Source organism: Drosophila simulans, chromosome 3R (genome assembly GCF_016746395.2).
Source record: "Drosophila simulans strain w501 chromosome 3R, Prin_Dsim_3.1, whole genome shotgun sequence".
In the NCBI taxonomy this organism is placed as follows: Eukaryota; Metazoa; Arthropoda; class Insecta; order Diptera; family Drosophilidae; genus Drosophila; species Drosophila simulans.
The window spans coordinates 4,083,954-4,103,439 of record NC_052523.2 but is presented as its reverse complement, the minus strand read 5'-3'; the positions used below and the strand labels follow the sequence as shown (position 1 = coordinate 4,103,439).

At 41.4% G+C, this 19,486-nt stretch overlaps 1 protein-coding gene across 4 annotated transcripts in view; it reads left to right on the top strand.

The window, feature by feature from the left end:
- The window catches only part of LOC6727109 (neuroligin-3), a 71,153-nt gene that overhangs the window by 28,244 nt on the left and 23,423 nt on the right, over nt 1-19,486 (top strand). For 3 of the 4 annotated variants that reach the window (XM_016175842.3, XM_016175841.3, XM_016175843.3), the window contains 3 exons: nt 6,460-6,820; nt 7,947-8,833; nt 15,143-15,306. In XM_016175842.3, coding sequence (XP_016033586.1) covers nt 8,187-8,833; nt 15,143-15,306 — 811 coding nt within the window. In that variant the 5' untranslated portion in view covers nt 6,460-6,820; nt 7,947-8,186. The remainder of the gene's footprint in view (nt 1-6,459; nt 6,821-7,946; nt 8,834-15,142; nt 15,307-19,486) is intronic. The other variant, XM_039295431.2, reaches the window with a different exon arrangement.

The window sequence follows — 19,486 nt, the reverse complement described above, 5'->3', positions numbered from 1 at the left end:
CTGATTAAAAACTTAATTGTCCAAGATTGAATACCAGTCGTTACAATACCAGTTCGAAACAACAACTTGGGAGCTTAATTTCATTTAAAAAACTGTTATTCTGTTTCCTAGCCCTTTGATTTAGATATTTACAATTTGCTCTGTAATGTTTAAAAACTCTAAACTTTTAAACATACTCATTTCTTAGATTTCGCAATATTTTGTCAGTGCACCACGGACCACTTGGAAAATCCGAGCTCCCATGCCATATTGCTGTATTTACATGCAGACAATATGAAGCAGTCGTATATGTTTATAACATCCGCAAATTGTTGAAGATAACAATTATTGTGCATTGAAAGCTGGGGAGCGATGCGCAGGACGAGGGGCTAGAAGCAGTGGAGCAGTAGCAGCCGGAAATGACAGTTTACGGAAACACACAAAGCCAACAAGGACGCCAGTACCAAGGACCAGGACGGACACAAAAGCCAAGCCCAAATAGCCTGGAGATGTGCCATTAGGTCGGCCACCACCCCCCAGAGCCCCACAATTCCACCCGCTTTGTGGTTAAGCTGATTTTTTGCTCGTGTGCTGTAAATTTTGCAACTTGTCTGGGGATAACTATTTCACCTTTACATCTGCTGCTGCTGCTGCTTCTGCTGTCTCCCCAGGTGTTGCTCATTAGTGTAACAGGCTTTCCTATGCGGTAAGGTTGAGATTGTTCAGATTGAAATATTACTGCCCAAGACTCTGGCTGATGGCATGAGGTGGAATCTCATTAGGACTAGATTCGAGAGTTGTTTCTTAACAGGCATTTTCTGCTGTGAAATTATCATGACAGCTGAACAGACCATACATGGATAATCAAATTTATATTGAAGATTATTTAAATTTATAAAAAGTTATATATCATATATATATAGAGGAAGTAGGATTATCCATCACATACAAAGGACATTTCTTTACTTTCTTTTGTTAATGCGTATAAACAGCGTCTTGGTTTCAGAAAAAATCTTTTCCATTAATATGTTTACTTTTTAGCAGACTTTTTGGCTCAACCTAATTGATGTTCATTGTCTGGTCAGAAATGTAGCTCTTATCCCTGAATATTTTTCCCATCAATGCTTTGTTAAAAGGTCAATTACGGTTTGTTATGTAACTCTATCCAGCGTTGACCTTGCATTATTTGAACCGGACGATTTGCCCTTGCATATTTATAAGGCGTAGCGAAACAAGCAAATGTATTAACTAAGTGGGCAAAAACAAAGCCCAAAGCGAAACAAAATGGCGCGGAATGCTCCTATGAAAGTCCACACACACACAGGCACACAAAAAGCCCAAAGGACTAAGGACCCGTTGTCATATCGCGCCAGCAACGCCCTCATTGAGTAAACATTGAGTCAACACTTCCGCTGAGATAACATCAACATGGCGCCAACATTATGGAAGGGCCGAAAGCGATGGCCAAATAGATATTCCATTGCAGATAACATGAGCCAAAAGACAAAAGCGAGGACAACGCAACGGAAGAGCGAAGCTGGGGAAACCAGAGCGCTTAGCTCTTGGCCAGCGATTTTTACCCAATAAATTATTTTATCTGCCATTTTGGCCAAACAAAACAAATACTCAGAATGAAGGCCCACAGTCACACGGCATAAAATGGAATTAGGAACGCATTGAGAGACACGAAAAAGAAACACAGAACGACGGCGGCTGTTTATGAAAACGTCATTAAAATACCCCAAAGAGCATCTACTTCCATGCCACAACTAGTAAAAGTAATCCCGAGCAAAGCCAAGGACGCTGCTTTGTCGTGGGTAAAAATTAATTAAGACTAACGTGCTCAGCCGGGATGAATATTTAGGGCTTGTGTCCTTTGGCGTGTGCGGTGCAAATTGATTTTCATTCGGAAGTGTTGCCTTAAGTGTGATGGAGCGGCAGGCTGATAAGGATTCGAAATGTTGATTATAGCTTGCGATTTCAAAGTAATGTTTTCTCTATAGTGGTTCTGCTTTACAAACTCTAAGCACTAGATATGTTTATAAGCTTAAATCATATAGGAAACTAGATTTTTAAACCCTTGTATTATTTTATTTATATGGCAAGATTGTACTGATTTTTTTTGAGTAATTTGCTGTTTATTTAGTTGTAGTTCTTATATGTGATAAAATACCCTTACAGGTACGCAATCGCCCATCCCTTTGCGTGATAACTTTTAGCTTTCCGCTTTCTCCACTTCTTGACTTTGCCAACTCTGCCTGCCTCCCTCTCTACCCTCATTATTTGGTCTGGCTTGGCTTACGGGGCGTATGCGCAATGTCTTCGCTTGCCTATGTACGTCGCCTGCGTCATTGTCGTCAATTATTTTTGCATGTGTGTTGCTACGTAATGGCGTAATGTTGCTTTAATATCATTATTTCGTCATTTGCTGTTGGTGACCCCCCAAGGCAAAATTATTTCATGCGACGCCGACTAACGAATTCAATTTGCGAGTTTCTGGCAGGGCCGAAAAACACAGGAATGATTGGAAAGAGAGAGGCAGGAATCCCTTGGTATCGTATTATTTGCCAATATTAAACGATAATTTATTTCCAACTGCGCCGAAAATTTGCCTTCGAAATTTGTTACCCGCGAGCGTTTTATTTATGTCATGTATGGGAAGAGAATTGTAAAATCCGAGGAAAATTAATTTCCCATGCATTTGCCGGGCCCAATTGTGCGAAAAATTTATTGCTGTAGCTAATGTTTGGCCCAAGGATAAATACATGTGTATCTCATTCGGAGAATTCCTAACGTCGAACATTGCATAATTTAAACATTTTCTGATTAAGTTTTACGCACTAAGCCCAAATTTTAAAATAGCAAAGCTACCGTTCTTATTACACATTTTCTTACTCGCCATGAACGTTGACTATTGGAATAAGTAAATTATTCACTAAAAATAAGAATTAAGGTACCTTGAAGTTAACCGGATAAAAAGCATGAAAGTCGCACCATTTTCATGGGCATAACTACAATTTTCCATTTGCAGTTAATGCAATCTTTCATTTTTTAGTTATGTAAGCGTTTATGGTCATTTTAAATTCACTTTGGAGATGCTTTAAGCCGCAGGCCACAAATCCCCCGTTTTAATTTTATTTTTAAAATGCAGATGTATTATAATTCGCACACAGTACTTTTTATCCGCACTACTTTCCAGAAATTGTTTTCTATTTTCTTCTCGTTGACTTGTCAGTTGCGCTCTTTCTGATGAAAGGCAGTTTAATTTCTTCCTTCGTTGTTGTGTAAATCCATTGTTTTGGCCATTTTGGCTGGCAGAGGGCGGAATCCAGTCGAAAGGGCGAGTACTCGTAGTTGTGCGCTTGCATACATAAATAAGGAACGTGGGCGAGCAAAAAATTATAAGCCTTTGTTTGTCGGATGGCCAACATAATGAAAGCCAAATCGCAGCAAAAAGAAGGCTGCCCATTAAGGCAATGAAGAGAAGCAGATAAAAAGTCGGAGAGTTTTTCTCGGATATTATTATCAAGAGACGAACTCTGACATGCAAAATGCATTTGGCTAAACTAAAACGTAGTTAAAAAGTCGCATTATTTCCCATCACTTGGAAAGTTCTCCCACCCACTTACTTAAATCTTCGTTTTTTCGCTCTTCTTTGGTTAACTCTTTTGCAGATTGCATTTTTCGCTCATATTTTCTTGAAGCGAATTTCTCACATTTTTGCATAAATTTGCATGAAAAATTGCAGTTTGAGTCGGTCCGAGTATCTGTCTCCTCTTTGCTTTCATTTTGTTTTATCAGACGTGGCTTTATGCAAGAACAATAGTGGTCCCTGGAGTCATGTGTTGGAAACTGTTAGTTTACTCCTTGTGGTCCGAGGTATTTACTGAAATAATTATTATAAAAAATTGCAGACAGTCGATGCTGATACTGATGATAGGTAAAGGCTTGAAGGGTTTTGAACAAAAGCCCTTCCATATTACACTATCTTCTCCTCATTTTTCCTGGCCTTACACGGGTATTTTCATACCCACTTAGGCAAGGAAAGGCAAGACAGTCATTTCAATAAACTCAAATAACAATGCCAAGGCAAGTAAGCAAGTAAGTCAGAAACATTTTCATTTCCATTTCCAGTCAGACAACTGCTAAACAATTTCACTTCCCACCCCATCCCAATCCACTATCATTTTCTCCGCTGCCCTGGCATTTCTTTGCCTTTGGGTCTGGATTTCTTTTTATATTTCGTTTCGTTTGCTTCCCCAACTCGCTTAAGCACCAAAACTGATTAAATTTCCGGAAATACATGTCTGCGAACGTACCAATCGATATTCTATAAAGCTATTTCTTTTCACATACGGCCAGAGGAACGGGAACATTGAATATAAAGCATACGGATCGTTGCGGTCTTTCAATAAGTTCAACTTCAGCTTAGTTGATCCACACAGAAAAAACTGTTTGTAACATAGATTTAAATCTATCAAATAAAAAGGAATTTTAGACAAAATGTTACAATGTAAGAGATACAAACGGTATTAATTTTTTATGCCAACTATGTAGTTTTGGTGAATTCCAAAATATTCGTTTGAAGTTCTCTGATTTTCTTCATGTATCAAGTGGGTTTTATGGAACATGCGTGTGTGCTTGCACTTCTCTTTTGGAGAAGATAGATTAGGAAGAATCGTGGCCAACAAATATACATTACACCTAAGGATTGACCAACTTTGAACTTTATTGCCCATTGTCTGCGAACCGCCTGCTGCCCTCTTTCTAATTGCTTGGCCCACAATTCTTAATTTAGTTGTGCTACTTAAGCAGTTTACTGCCTCGGCGGCAACGACTGCTCCTCGTCCGAAATGCCTTTTCATCCACCCTCGCCTCCACCTCAAAAGACAAATTAATGACCCTTGGACTGGGTAAAATAGCTGAAGCTGAGGATGCGGATGCGAGTGCGGGTGCGGATGCTCCGCCTAGCTGGCGCGGAATTTATGGAGCAAAGAGCTCAGAAAAAGTTGCGGCAGGGCGGAAATTGCGGCCAGTTGGAAAGTCAAGAGACTACTTCTTGGTTTCGCTGGAGATATTATTCCCCGACCGACTTTCCATGATACAACGTTTTCCATGGCAATTCCCTGGGCCGCTTATCGCGTTTTGATTTTTAATTAAAGCAAAAGTATTTCACAAACTGGAATTTCGTTTCGTTTATTTGCAATTAAATTAGGCAAACAACATGAAAACACTCTCGAATCCAATTATCTCTTCGAGAACCGAGATACAAATTACAAATGTGAATAAAGTCGTTCCAAATACTTGTATACAAATTTGAACTTTTGACAACTTTTTGTTTTCAGTCCAAAAGTTCGCAAAGAATTTTTGGGAAGGAATCAGCAAAGTTTGAGATGTTTTTCCTGTCATGTAATAAGGCGGCATTATTGTTCACACAGAGACTTTGAGTGCGTTTGGGCTGACTCCTAGTTAGACTTCCTTCAATTATACTCAAAAAGCAAGAAAGTAAGCGGGGAACGGAAATGTTAAAGCTGTTGGTCGAATAAATGGATATTTGTATATTTGTCACACTGTTTAACTTAAGGATTCCACCGCAGTGTGACGGGCTCTCAACTCATTCACAATAGCAAAATAAAACAAAGCGTCTGTGCAACAGTGCGTATGATTTACAATGTTACCAGGGAGTGGGCCGTAGTGAAGTTAAGTAAAGTCACTACTGCTGCGGACAAGTTGATGATGTTATTTGTTGAGTAAACTAAGGAACTCGCACTCTAAAATCCCTTCTGTTCTGCCCCCTATTTACTTATGTGAGTCGACTTTCCCGCTCCTGGCCTGGGGGAAATTATATGCGGGAAATGTAGTCGAAACTCGCATAATAAATGAAAAGCACCAACAATCCAGCAAACGCCAGCGGTATGATTTGATGGAATGTGGGAATAACTCAATTTCCAGGAATAGAATTAATTCAACTAGTGAGCCGAGGATTATGGGCGAGGCGGCTGCCGGGTCTAATTACTTTGCTAATGATCTGCATAATAATTTACTTACACTTGAGGGCATCATATAATTAAAATTTTCCACCAGCTCCAAGTCAGTGATTCAATTAATACCCTGCAGTTACGTCGTTCGTCAAATGGGAACAATTTTAGTTTGGTTTCGGATTGCTTTTATTAAATATTAATAAATTTATCAAAGAGACTTGACTTTCAAATTAAAATCATTTCGGTTTGGTTGCTTAAATAATATTGAAATACCTATATTATTTAATTGGAATGCCTGCTTAACATTCTTAACAACAAAAGTAGTCGAAGTATTCTTCAACGCAGCGCAGTATATTCTATCTAAATATCTAGGCACAACTGTTTTGCCTCCAAATGCGCAAATGGCGCGTGCTGTATAATTACTGAGCATTGTTTAAGTACCACATGGGATGGAATGAAAGGTCTAATAAAGTGTGCCAATTCTCTGATCTGATTGCAGCATAATCCGCGATGGAAGGACGCCAACCGGAGCCCCAGAAGCAGTCGGCCAGCGCCTTGTGCTCCTCCTCGGAATCCTGCTCATCGCTGAGTACGTGAACGTCTCCGTGGAGAATGTCCGCTTGCATGACAATTGTAGCGTGCCGGCATTCAGAAAACGCAGCAGCAACAGCAGCAGACGACGCGGCTGAGCGAGCAGTACGTGAAGTGATTCTCAAGAACGAGCGGGAGTAGGACGAAAAGGACGCGCTGCGGCAGGAGCAAGGACATCCCACATCCAGCATCCAACGCACATGCACGACAGGAGGGCTTAGCACCTGCACTCGAGCCGCAGACAGCAGAAGAGCCAACGCACGGAATAAGTAAGTGCCAGCTGAATAAAAATGCCCTTCTTCCCCCGAAAAGAATACGGTTACAGGGGAGAAAAGCGACAGGGATCACGTGCACTGCTGCTTTTCGGCTTATAAGACCGTGGAGCACCTTTTTCTCAAGCCATAAGTAGAAGAGACGAAAAGGGAACGAATTACTCCTCGTGGAAGAATTGATGTCGGGGACTTGTGCAGAAATTAAGTTATAAGTAAATGTTTCTGAAACTTAAGAAAAAAAATATGAAAATTATTGAATTATAATTATAGAATTATATATTTTGTATTTTTTACATTTTTAACTATATCAAATAAATAGAATAGACTCTTAAACCGATCCGTTAATAAGCCTTATGCCAGTTCGGTTAATTGACTGCCAACATCCTTCGTTTAAGTCCTTTGAATTGTTGATCCAATGACCGAATGTCAGTCAGGCAATGAGAGGGCTACAGCTTTGTTCCCTGCACCAATAACCTCCACCACCACCCACTTCCTAGTCATTCCACGTAGGCATTCTCCTCGTGTTGTCAGGAGTCTCGGTTCTGCCTGCCTGCCTGCGAGACTGACATGTCTGGCATATGCAAAATGCCAACTGTCCCAGCCCAGCCCAGACCACTTCCCTGCCACGCCACCCACAAAACCCCTTCGTTTGGCTGTTGTTTTTGTCAACTACAACAAGGGCAAGGACACTACACCAAGTGCATACAAGGTGATGCTCCAGCTGGCAAACACACCAAAAAACAAGACGAATACGCAGTGGGCGGGGGATTCTTACCCACTTCATGGGCCTTTCTACTTCGGGGGAAATGCCCCAGTCAGACTAAAAAACGCCAGAGAGGAAAGAAAGAGATGGTTCAAGGAACACACTTCACTGAATTGCCTTGAAGACACCACAAGAGCGGAAGAGAAGAGCGGAGAATATAGGGCTAACGAATAGTTGAATTCGATGTAGCTATTTAAACAAGTGAACTTATAAATAGATATTTATAGATATATATTAATGAATGAATGTGTGCTAGTGACTTTGTAAATCCATAAACATTTGCTGAAAGGCAGTAAATGCCATCGGATAATTGTCCCCAAGCGTATAAATTGTAACCAATAACTTGTTTTTTCATTCCAGGTTTGTGAAACTGCCATATATTACTTTGCACAAACACGAAACAGAAAATTGAAAACGGAAAGCAAAAAGTGGGAATACTTGCTGAAACAAGCAGAGCGATAACCAGGCCACGCCACAAACAGCTACTTGTGGTCAATTATACAAGAGGGCAAAAAAAAGGATAACACACCAGTCCGGACATCAAGTTATCGAAAAAACAACGACAACATTGCGACGTGGCCATTTTGACCAATAATAATAATGGTTATGCTGCTCTCGAAGCGACAACTCCCGCCATCAGCAGCAACGAGAACGCGGCGGAAAGTGCCGCCCCCGAGGAGGAGGTCGGCGTGGGCGTGGTCATCTCTGCTGACTCTGGTCGCCCTGGATATATGTATGGCCCGATGCTCGGCAGCGGGCATTAGTTATAGCAGCAACAGCGGCAACCTGAGCACTTCGCAAAAGAGTCCCTCGTCGGCGAATAATGGCGGACTCGTGCTGATCGGTTCCAGCAGCGCCACTTCCAGTTCCGTGCCCTCATTATCCCTCACTTCATCATCGTCGGCGGGCTTGTCGTCCCCCGGCAGCAGCTCATCCTCCTCATCCTCATCTTCCACGAGCACCAGCGGATCCAATAGCAACCGCAGTGGTAGACCCACTAGCAATAACAGCAACTCGAACTCGAACTACAGTCCGAACCATGATCAATTACCCGCGCAGCTCTCGTCGCGGATTATCAACACACGCAATGGCGCCATCTCGGGCGTAATTGTCCAATTAGACGGAAGGCACTTGGATCCGGTGGAGGCGTACCGGGGAATACCCTACGCCTCGCCGCCGGTCGGCAATTTGAGATTCATGCCGCCCGTCTCCGCGGCCATGTGGTCAGGTGTCAAAAAGGCGGACAGGTGAGTCGGCTATATGAATTTTAACGCGGGGTAACAGGAGCCATTACACTGGATTAGCCTAACCGCAGAAACTGTTTTAAAATATTTATTCAAAGGTTTAGAAAAGCGAAATCATATTAACATATTATATACCATTACTCTTTAATATGGGTTTGGATCAAAAAGACTTAATAGAGACGGCTATAAAACGAAATCTAAGTTTATTACACAGCATAGGTAAATAATTACATTTGATTTGGTTAAATCGGTCAATACCATAAAAAAACTTTATGCAGTAATTAATCAAAAAGAAACCATTCCAAGCAAGCTTAAAAATTGGTCCCTCCAATCCTATTAGGAGAAGCCCGATCCCTCGTCCGAGTAATTTAATAAATTTCCCGAGAAGTCTGCCGACTTCCACCGTCTGACAAGAAGCATGTCCATATAAAAGCACTAAATCATCTCCCTCCCCAAAGGGTTGAGTTTGATTTGCCTTTCGAGTGCATAAAATGATCAAAATGCCATAAGTCAAGTGCCGAAATCGCCAAGTCTCTCAAGAGTGCCCAACCATTGTCACCTCAATTAACTGACTCATTATTGAGTCAAGTGCGCAGGCGGCGGTCCGAAAATGCTGAAAGCCAAGTGTAACTGAAAGTAATGAAAATAATGGAAAATGCTACAACCCGTGCAACCCGAGCCGGCGACAACAATGGACATAACGATAATGGCTTCTGAAAGTAAGGAATATAAAAAAATGGGGAAAACACAAGTCAAAGGTCAACTTAGTCGGCCGACTTCCTCGCGGAATATCTCGCAAATTAAATATTTACGCCGTCCCCGGCAGCAAACAGCGCTACGGGAAAGCAGCAGCAACACAGCGGCATCTAATTTACAAATGCTCCCAAGTGGCAAATCATTATTCACAAAGATGCCCAGAGATATTCCCGGCTCCCTTACTTCCCTGCCATTGTTGTAAAAAAAAAAAGGGAAGCGTACTGGGGCAGCAGCAAAAGTTTTTCCCCTTTTTCCGGGGCACCAGACCCATAATGCCGATGGAAAAGGGCCGCGAAATCAGTACGGCACACAGCGCGGCCCGGCAAATAAAATATAATTTTTCAAGTTTAACAAAGAACAGCACCTGCGGCCCCGCAGCAGACTGATGATTCTCGCATTCTCGAATTTCCCCGCCAATTTTTGGGTAATTCAAGGCCTCCTCCGCCGCATCATCGTCGCTTTTCCGGATAGGTGAGAGCGGCTTTATTTGTCAGCGCGTCTTGTTGACAGCGGGGGTCAGCCGCAAAAGGAGCCAATAAAACGGCTTGAGTAATGGTCGGGAGATTTTTCAGCACGTCAGCGTAATAAAGTTGTCCACGGACAGTTGGCACAATAGGTCATTAGCCTGATTTTGGGAAATGGGTACCGCTCTTGGTACTTGGTATCCTAGCTTATGTAGTTACGTGGTTTGACTTAAATTTCAATTTCAGTTCTGTGGCTTAACACTGGGTTAACATCTTTTTTGGAACCTATGATTTATATTTTAAGGTTTAATGATTCGAAAACGAGGTAGACAAACAAACTCATTTGCTTACATATTTTTAAGGTCATGAACTAGTTTATTCACCTCTAGCCTGCACTGCTCCTCACCTGTCACATTCTGCCCTTTGAACTAAATTCTGCCCTGATTTTCCTCTCCCACACGAATTTAACGTTGCGTAGGCCACATACCTTTCCACCACAAGTTACTCGTCGACTTCCATCGGCCCCATTGCAAAAATAATTTGCCGCAACCACAAAAAATGGAGGCAGCGCTGAAAGTAAAAAAGAGAGAAAATTATGTCCACACATATTCCTAGCCCGGCAAAGGCAGCAGCTGTTCATGGCTTTGACAAGCCACGCGTGTCACCACCAAGCCACCGAACCACCACCACCCGGGCACCCACTGTAGCACCCTCCACCCACTTTGGCAACCTCATCCACGCATTTTCCGCCACAACGTCTTTAATAAAAATGAAATAAATTCCGCCAGCCACTTTGCACTTTGGTGCTGTTGTTCCAACGGCTGCACATTGGTCCTGGCCGTTGCCTGTGGCGTAAGGATTATGAAAAACAAGCGGATTAGTGGCCAACCGCTCCTGACCAGGTTCCAGGAGCCCGGGACCCAGGGCTCCGGGGTCCCACAGCTCCAGGTTCTGGCTCATAAACGGAGTGTAAAAATCGCAATAAACTGACGAGTTTTATGCATGACGCCAAAGTTTTTAATAAAGACGAAAGTAAAAGCTTGACGCAAAAACGCTAAGTGGAGAAACTCAAGTTAACGATTTTCCTAATAAAAAAGCGCATTAATGAATGGCGGGCAGGAGGTGCGGTAAGGTCCTTCACAAGGACCATCAGAATGTGCGTGCAGCAGTTTGTGAGGCATCTCTTTCGCACCGACAAACCGAAGCTTGCGCCGTCATTAAAAACGTTAATTCCAATTTGAGGCTCAAGAGCAAGTGGTAACCACAAGGATGCGGAGGGTTAAGGGCCCAGAGCGGAGGTGCGGGGCGGGAGGACTTCTCCAGGACATCAGCCGCATAAATTTCCGACTGACTCGGCGGCGGCGGCGGTACAAACTGTTGCCCTTTTAAATGAAATTGCGAAAATTCATTTTAAATTGGATTTTATTTAATTTGACTGAGGCAAGAAAGCTTTACGCCCGAAGGAGATTTTCCGAGCAAGGTGTGAGTTCCAGGGCCTGCGACTCCGACTCAGTCTGTGTCGCCAGCCAATCTAATTTGTGTGAACGGTGGGAGGGATGGAAAAATCAGGATGAGGACGACAACCTTCTGGCCCGTTGGCCACAGGTAAAATTAATCTATTTTACTTGACGTGGCCGCAATGTCGCGTATAATTTTATGCGATCCGGTGCCCTTCGTTCATCACCTGCCCATTCCATTGAGGTGTGCACTGAAAAAAATAGCCCAATACTGGACAAAACATGTCAAACATTAAAACACGTAATGGCACAAATCTTCATTCAAGCTCCCTAAGATAATATTGTGTTTAAGTCAACATGAAGATATATGAATCCAATTTTAGTTAATATTTTTGTCAATTATTCTCCCGGTGTATGCGTGTATTTTTCTGCTTGGCTAAGATTATGCTTTTGTTTGATGTATTCAAGCCGAAAACGCCAGCGGATCTGGCCGGACTGGTGTCCTGGCTACCATTTACTTACCACAAAGCGTTCGCACTCCTCCTCCGCAAAAGTGCGCCATAATATCCCCAAAACCCTGACCCTTGAAGCTTTGTCTGCTCTCGAGCCTCTTTCCCCTGCATGCAGATTATCCTGGCCTTCCGCTCAAATGTACACAAAACTGGAGCATTTTGGGCGAGCTTTGCTTTATGTTTTGTTTGAGAATTCCAAATTGCATGTATTTCGGAATAGCACAGGGGGATGGGAAGCATGAGGAGCCATGCCTATAACCTTGTTTGCTTTTGACCGCGTGCCTTGGCTACCGAGCAGTTTCTCACTGGCCAGGGTCACAATCTTCAAATTGTTTGCTCAAATTTCGCAGATATCTGTTTGTGGCAAATAATCTACCCTGAAAACAGGTGCTGTTCGAGAAATGCAATGCGATATTAGCTATTAGTCAGCAAGCAAATATGTTGAAAGTGTAACAGAAATGTAACAGGCTAACAGAATTTGGCCAAATTTCTCTTAAAACAGCTAAACAAATATTTAGTCCGGCATTTCAAATTGAAAATCTTATAACCAATATATTTAAACTAGCTATCTAGCCAATAACTTAAGCTTGAACTACACCGCGTATTTAAATTATATGCATGGAAATTGCTCAATTTTAAAGGTGATAATATATCTGAAATTATAAAACAATGTAAATTAAATTCAACCCATGCCACTTAAAAGAGTACGAGTTTTCGCGTTTGATAGCTCTGTTTAACTTCGAAAAGCAATCCAATGGTGTTTTCCCACTGCTATCACGTAACATCTCAGCAAAATGGAAATAGTAAAGTATAAGATGATTGTAAAGTAAATTGCCCCACCGGGAAACATGATTATTCGCCCCCACAGCTGTCTGTGGAATCTACAAGTAATTATCAAGTTTTTAATGCCCTGCCATTTGCAAATGCAGCATCGATGGCGAGAAGAACTCACCCTGACCTTAATTGCGGCACCCATTTTATTAGCGCCACTCAACCACTCCCCTCCAGCAGACTACATACACATAGATATATAACCCACCTGTATTGCGTGCCACCACCCGTTCTTATCTGCGAAAGTTCAGCGGTTGCAAAGTGGCATAAACAAGATCGCTTGCCACTTGAGAAGTGTGCGCCATTCGTTTGCCAGGGGGGCAACATTAAAAAGGCAAAATGTGGCTTTTATGACCTCGAACTGGGGAGGATGGAGCTGGATTTCGTTACCTGTCCCCTGGACCACTGGCAACCACTGGCAGCCACTACAACTACGAGAGAGTTGCCGTAAAAACTTTTCACTTTCATTATTTTTAATATTTTCTGCTCATCCAAGCTGCTCCAGCTCCCGTTCATGTGGCTGCAGGGTTCCGAGGTTGACACCATGTCCGCTACATTAAAAAAAGGCGAAGGGAGAATGGAGCCCGAAAATGAAACTTTTATTACCTGCCTTATTGTTTTGCCATAAAATTAATGATTATTATGGCAATCGCATGGCCACCACAAGCGTCCATTAACTGGCGACCCACTGAGGGTCACTTCCAAGTAGATTCCCAATTTTCTGCGAGGCGTTTGGAATGCCATAAAAACCAAAAATTAAATATACTCGCCATGGTAAACAAAAAGCAGAGTGGGCGGTAATAACAAAGATAAAAGGGCAAACGGCGAAATAAAGTTAAGGAAATTAAATAAAATAAATTCTCGTTTCGCAATGTCATTAATGTTAATGCATTTTTGGATGACTGGAAGAGGAAGCTTCATAATGGGCAGCCAGCCGGGGGAATGGAGCAGCAACTCTCCCTTAAATGCTCCTATTGATTTTCGCTTTATGACAATTTGGTGGCCAACAGGAGCTGTGTCGGTTAATGAGTTAAGCCGCCTACTTAAAGGGATCCCAGCACTCAACTGCAAATTAGGAGGAGCTCTGACGGCCACAAAGGCCTGATGAATGGAATTGAAGGCTTTCGCCAGACAAATCGTATCGGCTTTAATTCATTAGTGGCCACAGTACCCTTTCGTTCGATTGCCAATCCTTTAAAAGCCTGTACTGGCACAAATCTTCAACTGCCATCACGAATTCGAGCGTAATTTTACCTGGGCAGCACCTGTCTTTCACGGGAATGTATGGAACACAGGTGGGCTCAACATGGCCGTATGTGAATAACTCTTCCACACATAGATCAGATTAAAAACAAATAATAACACTGCCAGCTAAAAGCAGATGGCAGAATCTAAACCCTGTAGCACTGGTGAAAAATATTTATTTGCAATATTTACGTTATAATTTACCAATTTAAGGTATTCCAAGTTATAGAACTTTTTCTATTCGATTAAATCAATTTTAATGCATATTATTGAGAAATAATACTATGTTATTTTGAAGATGTATTATTCAAAAATTTTTCAGAGATTAAAACTTATTTTAATAATCAGGCATAAAATAAATATCAGTCTATTGTTTAGTTAAAGTATTGTCCTTCGATAAGCACACTTTTTGTTCTATTTTCAATTACCTGAATACCCAAATTTTCTATCAGTGTATTTCGAATCCCATCAGATTCATAAATGAGCGCAAGGCCAAAAAAAGAGTACGCTTCTGGCATTTGCATGGCCAGTTTGTGGGAATAGAGGGAGGAAATCAGTAATTGCACAAGTGCACACACAAAGGGAGATTTGCCAATGGGGAATATGGAACGATAAGAGCCAAATCGAAAACCAATTTACCAAGATCGAAAATAAGCCTCGGCCAAAAGGAGAAAAATGCAGAAGCGAAGAAATGGAAAGGAGACGAATTGACAAAAACAAATTAAAACGCAAACTTTGCGTTCAAATCTAAAAGTTGTTATGGCCAAAAGACAATCACAAAGTTGACTTTGACTCGGGCTCTCTTCAAGTCATTACAGGCCCCCCTGAAAAAATCCCTCAAAGATTACACAATTCCGGCAAATTAATCTATTTATAACGACATTAGAGGCCGGGCATAAAAATAAGCCTATTTACCAAAAACTTTTTTCGCTTGTTTTTTTTTTATTTTTCGGGGTGAGGAAACCTTTTTTAACAACGAGCGAAATGCCATGATGGAAAGTTTCTCCTTTGACAAGCTGGGCACTCAAATCTTTTTCGATTTTGCAGATTCAGCCCGGTTTGCCCGCAGAGATTGCCGGACATTCACAACGAGACGGCGGCCCTGGAACGGATGCCCAAGGGCAGACTGGAGTATCTGAAGCGATTGCTGCCCTATCTGCAGAATCAATCAGAGGACTGCCTCTATCTAAATATTTATGTGCCCATACAAGGTGAGTGCGGGGGCGAAAGGGGCTTTTGGCTAACACCAAATAAGTGTGCTATATATTTTTTTTCTTGCACCCAGCTAAAACCGAGAAAAATGACATGACAGTGTCGGGGGACTGAGTCTTGTTTATTTAGCACTTTGCAAGGCATTTGAATAAATTGGCAGCCGGCTGGCCGGGGGAAACTCGCCTCAATTTTTCTTTCCTCCGTTAATCCCTAAGGCCAACGCCAGAAAAGGGTCAGCCTTGGTGAAGTTTAAAATATCTTTTTTTTCGGATTTTTTTTACGGGGGTTTTAATATTTTTTTGTGCTTGTGCTGCACGCAAATGGACAAATGCTTGAGCATTTTTCAAATTCCGAAAGAAAAAATACGCTAAGCCGAAACGAAGGTCCTCGGTCCCGAATGCAAAGTGGCCAAATTTATGCCTAAAAGTATGTCTGGTCCTGTCTGGAGAAAATCCAAAGCGATTTGCCACATTTGTCTGCAGCTGTTAAGCTTTTTGAGCTGTAAAAGAGTGAAAGTAGTTGGGGATCCATTAAATTTCATCTTATAAATTGAGTTCAGTGTGGTATGAAATGCCCACTGGAGAGTTGTCTTAACTCAGTCGGTTTTGTAAACAAGTACAAGTTTGTTTGAATTTACGCACTAAAACTTCAACATATCCATTAAAATATCCATTTATTTGTTCATTTTGTTTATTTAGAAAGTGTTTTTGGAATTAAATTGGTTTTGAGGGTCATGGAACATTAATATAATCCCACAACCTTCAAATACTTTAAATGTCGTTAGAAAGGCAGGCACCAGTCATCTGGGAATCGACTATAGAGTTCTTTAATATTCAGTTAAGTTTTATTCAGTTCTTGGGAAAATCGACTCCGGTTGAATCTGAATGCTCCTTAAATATTCAGTTCTTTTGTATCGATCTGTCTGGATGTCTATACGTCAGTCTGCCAGTCAACTTCAGTTGGCCACTGGGAAATGCAACGGCAGCGAACTCCAACGAAGCCGCCGCCGTTCGACAGGGTAGTAAATTACATTTTAATTAAAACCCAAAGGAGCATTGGCCGTGGGGAATCCGGACGTGTAACTGGGACTTAATGGGAACCATCAGCGGCAGTCAGTTATCTCAGCTAACTGAGCCAACTGGGCCAACTACTGAGCCAACTCTGGCAACTCAAATAGCGCGGCACCTGTCAGTCGAGGAGTCGAAGAGTGCACTGCGAATCGAAGTAAATTTGATTGTCTATCACCGCGTTAAGAGCTAAATTTAATATACTGCTCGACGGCAATGGAGGTTGAGCCGCAGAGCGACTGCCTCAGTCTGTCAGCCAGTTCCTCCACCAAGACAGTCGTCCATCATTTGAGGAGACATTTGCCTTGATTTCGCCGCCGGCTTTCAATTAACTTACAGTTCGTCGGGGCGTATACTTAATGTATTTGCTGAGCTCCCTCTCCCAACTTAATGAAATTTAGATATATTTTCATGGCTTTTTGACATTTGTAGTTGCAACGTAATTCAAGATTGTATAATTGTATATTTAGCATAATCAAACAAAACAATGACTGTCGGCTCACAGTTTGATTCATTTACTTTTTAAATTTGTCATTTTATCAGTCCTGTAAAGAAATCTGTGTTTTTGAATTTTATGGATTATTTATTTCTTATAAAGAATATATTTTTCCTCTATATTCTAGTATATACCATTTATAGGAGTGTCCCATTTGCATTAGGAGTGTCCAATTAGATGAGTTTATATTGCTATAACAACGGTTCACTTTTTCGGCTAGCCGATAAGGAAAATGTCGCCTTGTCTCGGCATGAAAAATGAATAAAAGTAAATACCTATAGAATAAATAAAGATTCGCTCAAGTATGAAAGAATTTACATTTTACCTGCAATTTGTCTTTGACAGCAGATGGCAGGAAAGGTCTCTGCCGATGAAGGCGTGCCAACTCTGCTGAGTTGCAAGAGTTTTCATTTTTTCTCATTTACTTCTTTGGGAAATTATGATAAATTGTTTGCGCCGAAACTTGAGACGCGGACCAGAGAACTGCAAGGGTGGCATTTTTAGCCACTCGACTCACACCCAACAATTTTGTGTGCGGGTGCTACCCGCCACGCACATCGCGGGTACTTACAAACACACAGTATACGTCTGCACATGCAGACAAGACACCCCGTTGTGCCCGCACCCGAATCAATACGGTGACCTGCGTCTCGGGTGCCGATCATACTCGGCACCCATAACGGAGGGTAGAGAAGACAAACAGTCAGAAAAAGACAAATGCCTAAGAAGGGATGAGTGACAAAAACACTTGTGGGTTTACCGTTAAACACATGGGTGTTTCCAAAAATACTCGGGTGTTTCTAAAAATACTCGGGTTATAGTCTCTATCAGTCTATCTACTCTTGTAGATAGTCGAGTCACAGACAAGATGCGTAACTCCATGCGTTTTACACTCCATACGTTTACACACTATTCTTTCGGCGTGGCTCTAGACTTTGTCGAATACTTTGTAAAATATGCCCTTCATCTTCATTATATATTATTATAGTTATATATATTATATTATATTTTATTATATTATATTTTATTATATTATATATTATTATATATATATATATGTAATTTAATTATTATATATATATATATATATTATATTATATATTATTATATATTATATATATTATTAACGTTTTTATTATTTAAATGTAAATTATAGTAAAAATAATAGTAATAGTAATAATGCTAATAGCCGAATCTATGTACATAATGTCACAAAATTCATTTCAAAAATGAATTTATGTAAGAATATTTGTCATTAGAGTATTCAGCTAGCGACTTGTGAAAAATTAGTAAGGCAATGATTCGAAACGGGTGGCACCCGACATGAGCACGAAATTTTTCTTGGGTATTCCCTTTTACCCTTCATTTCTTATACCCGTCGCGCTTCCACCCATACAAATTTTAGGCGTACAAAAAATGACCTGCGGCCGATCGTTGACTGTGCGTCCACTCACCCATACGGCTCTTGCGCAGCAGGCCTCGGGTGGTTTTTTTACTCGTAACAAAAACACAACGTTGGTAAAACACCCGAATATTTTCTGTTGCCGCAAGTAGGGTGTCAAAAAAGACGGGGTGCCTAGAGACCGAGTGTTTATCGGGTGGACGTAGAGTGCCAGTGGCGGGCTGCAGTTCTCTGACGCGGACCTAAATTGAATTGGAAATTGTGTACGTTTCTCGAGTGCAATGCTCATCTTCAAGGGCAGCTAATTGAACGAGCAATTTGTCGAGGGCAAGCCCCAGTAAAAGGGAAAATTAAATGTCTGGTTTTGATAATTGGATAAGCAGTCTCTGAAAAACAGGACAACTTTTTGCGCACAGCAAAGGCAACAGATATAAGGACATACTTACAAGGGATAACAAACTCATCCAATCAAGGACCTTGGGCATTTCATAATAAATCGTTTAAAAAAAAAAAGTGGAAAAGAAAACCGGAGGAGAATATGTAAATTTTTTACAGTTTATCTTAATGAGCCGAAGCCTCAATTTTTTGCCTTGGGTTGCCCAACTGTCAGAAGGGCACCGAGATGAATAAATCATTATTTATTTTTGTCGGCTCATGTCGAAGTGAGTTGCGAGTTAGGCAAAAAAGGTGATACCAAGCTGAGCTAAATTTATAATCGATCATTGATGAAAAAGGTGGGTGGAAATTAAAAAAAAATACAATTCAGGCCACACGATTCAGTTGGTCACACAATAATATAAGGCTAAAGATTTCATTCTCTCATTTACTCATGCCAGAAATTATACCACAAAACGTTTAGAGTCTTACTGCACGGCTGAATGTCATAAGGATGAAAGATTGTGCAGCTCTTTTTGCGTGGAACACGAGTCCCTAAATGTCCTAATATGAATTTGCTGTGTTAAAAGTGAAAAATATACTTTTATTATCCTCACCACACAGAGAAACACAGACGCATACGGGCGCACAAATAAGCACATAAATCTCTTCTGCCCTTTTGGTAGCTACTTTTTGAGCTCCGTTCACGGGATTCGACGAGCCGGAATTCGGGACTCTGGACTCGGACGGATATGCAGCTAGTTTAATCTACTTGGACATGACAATAAAATTTATATCATCTTAGCTTTTCTCTGCTTTGGGCCGCTGCTTAGTGAAGT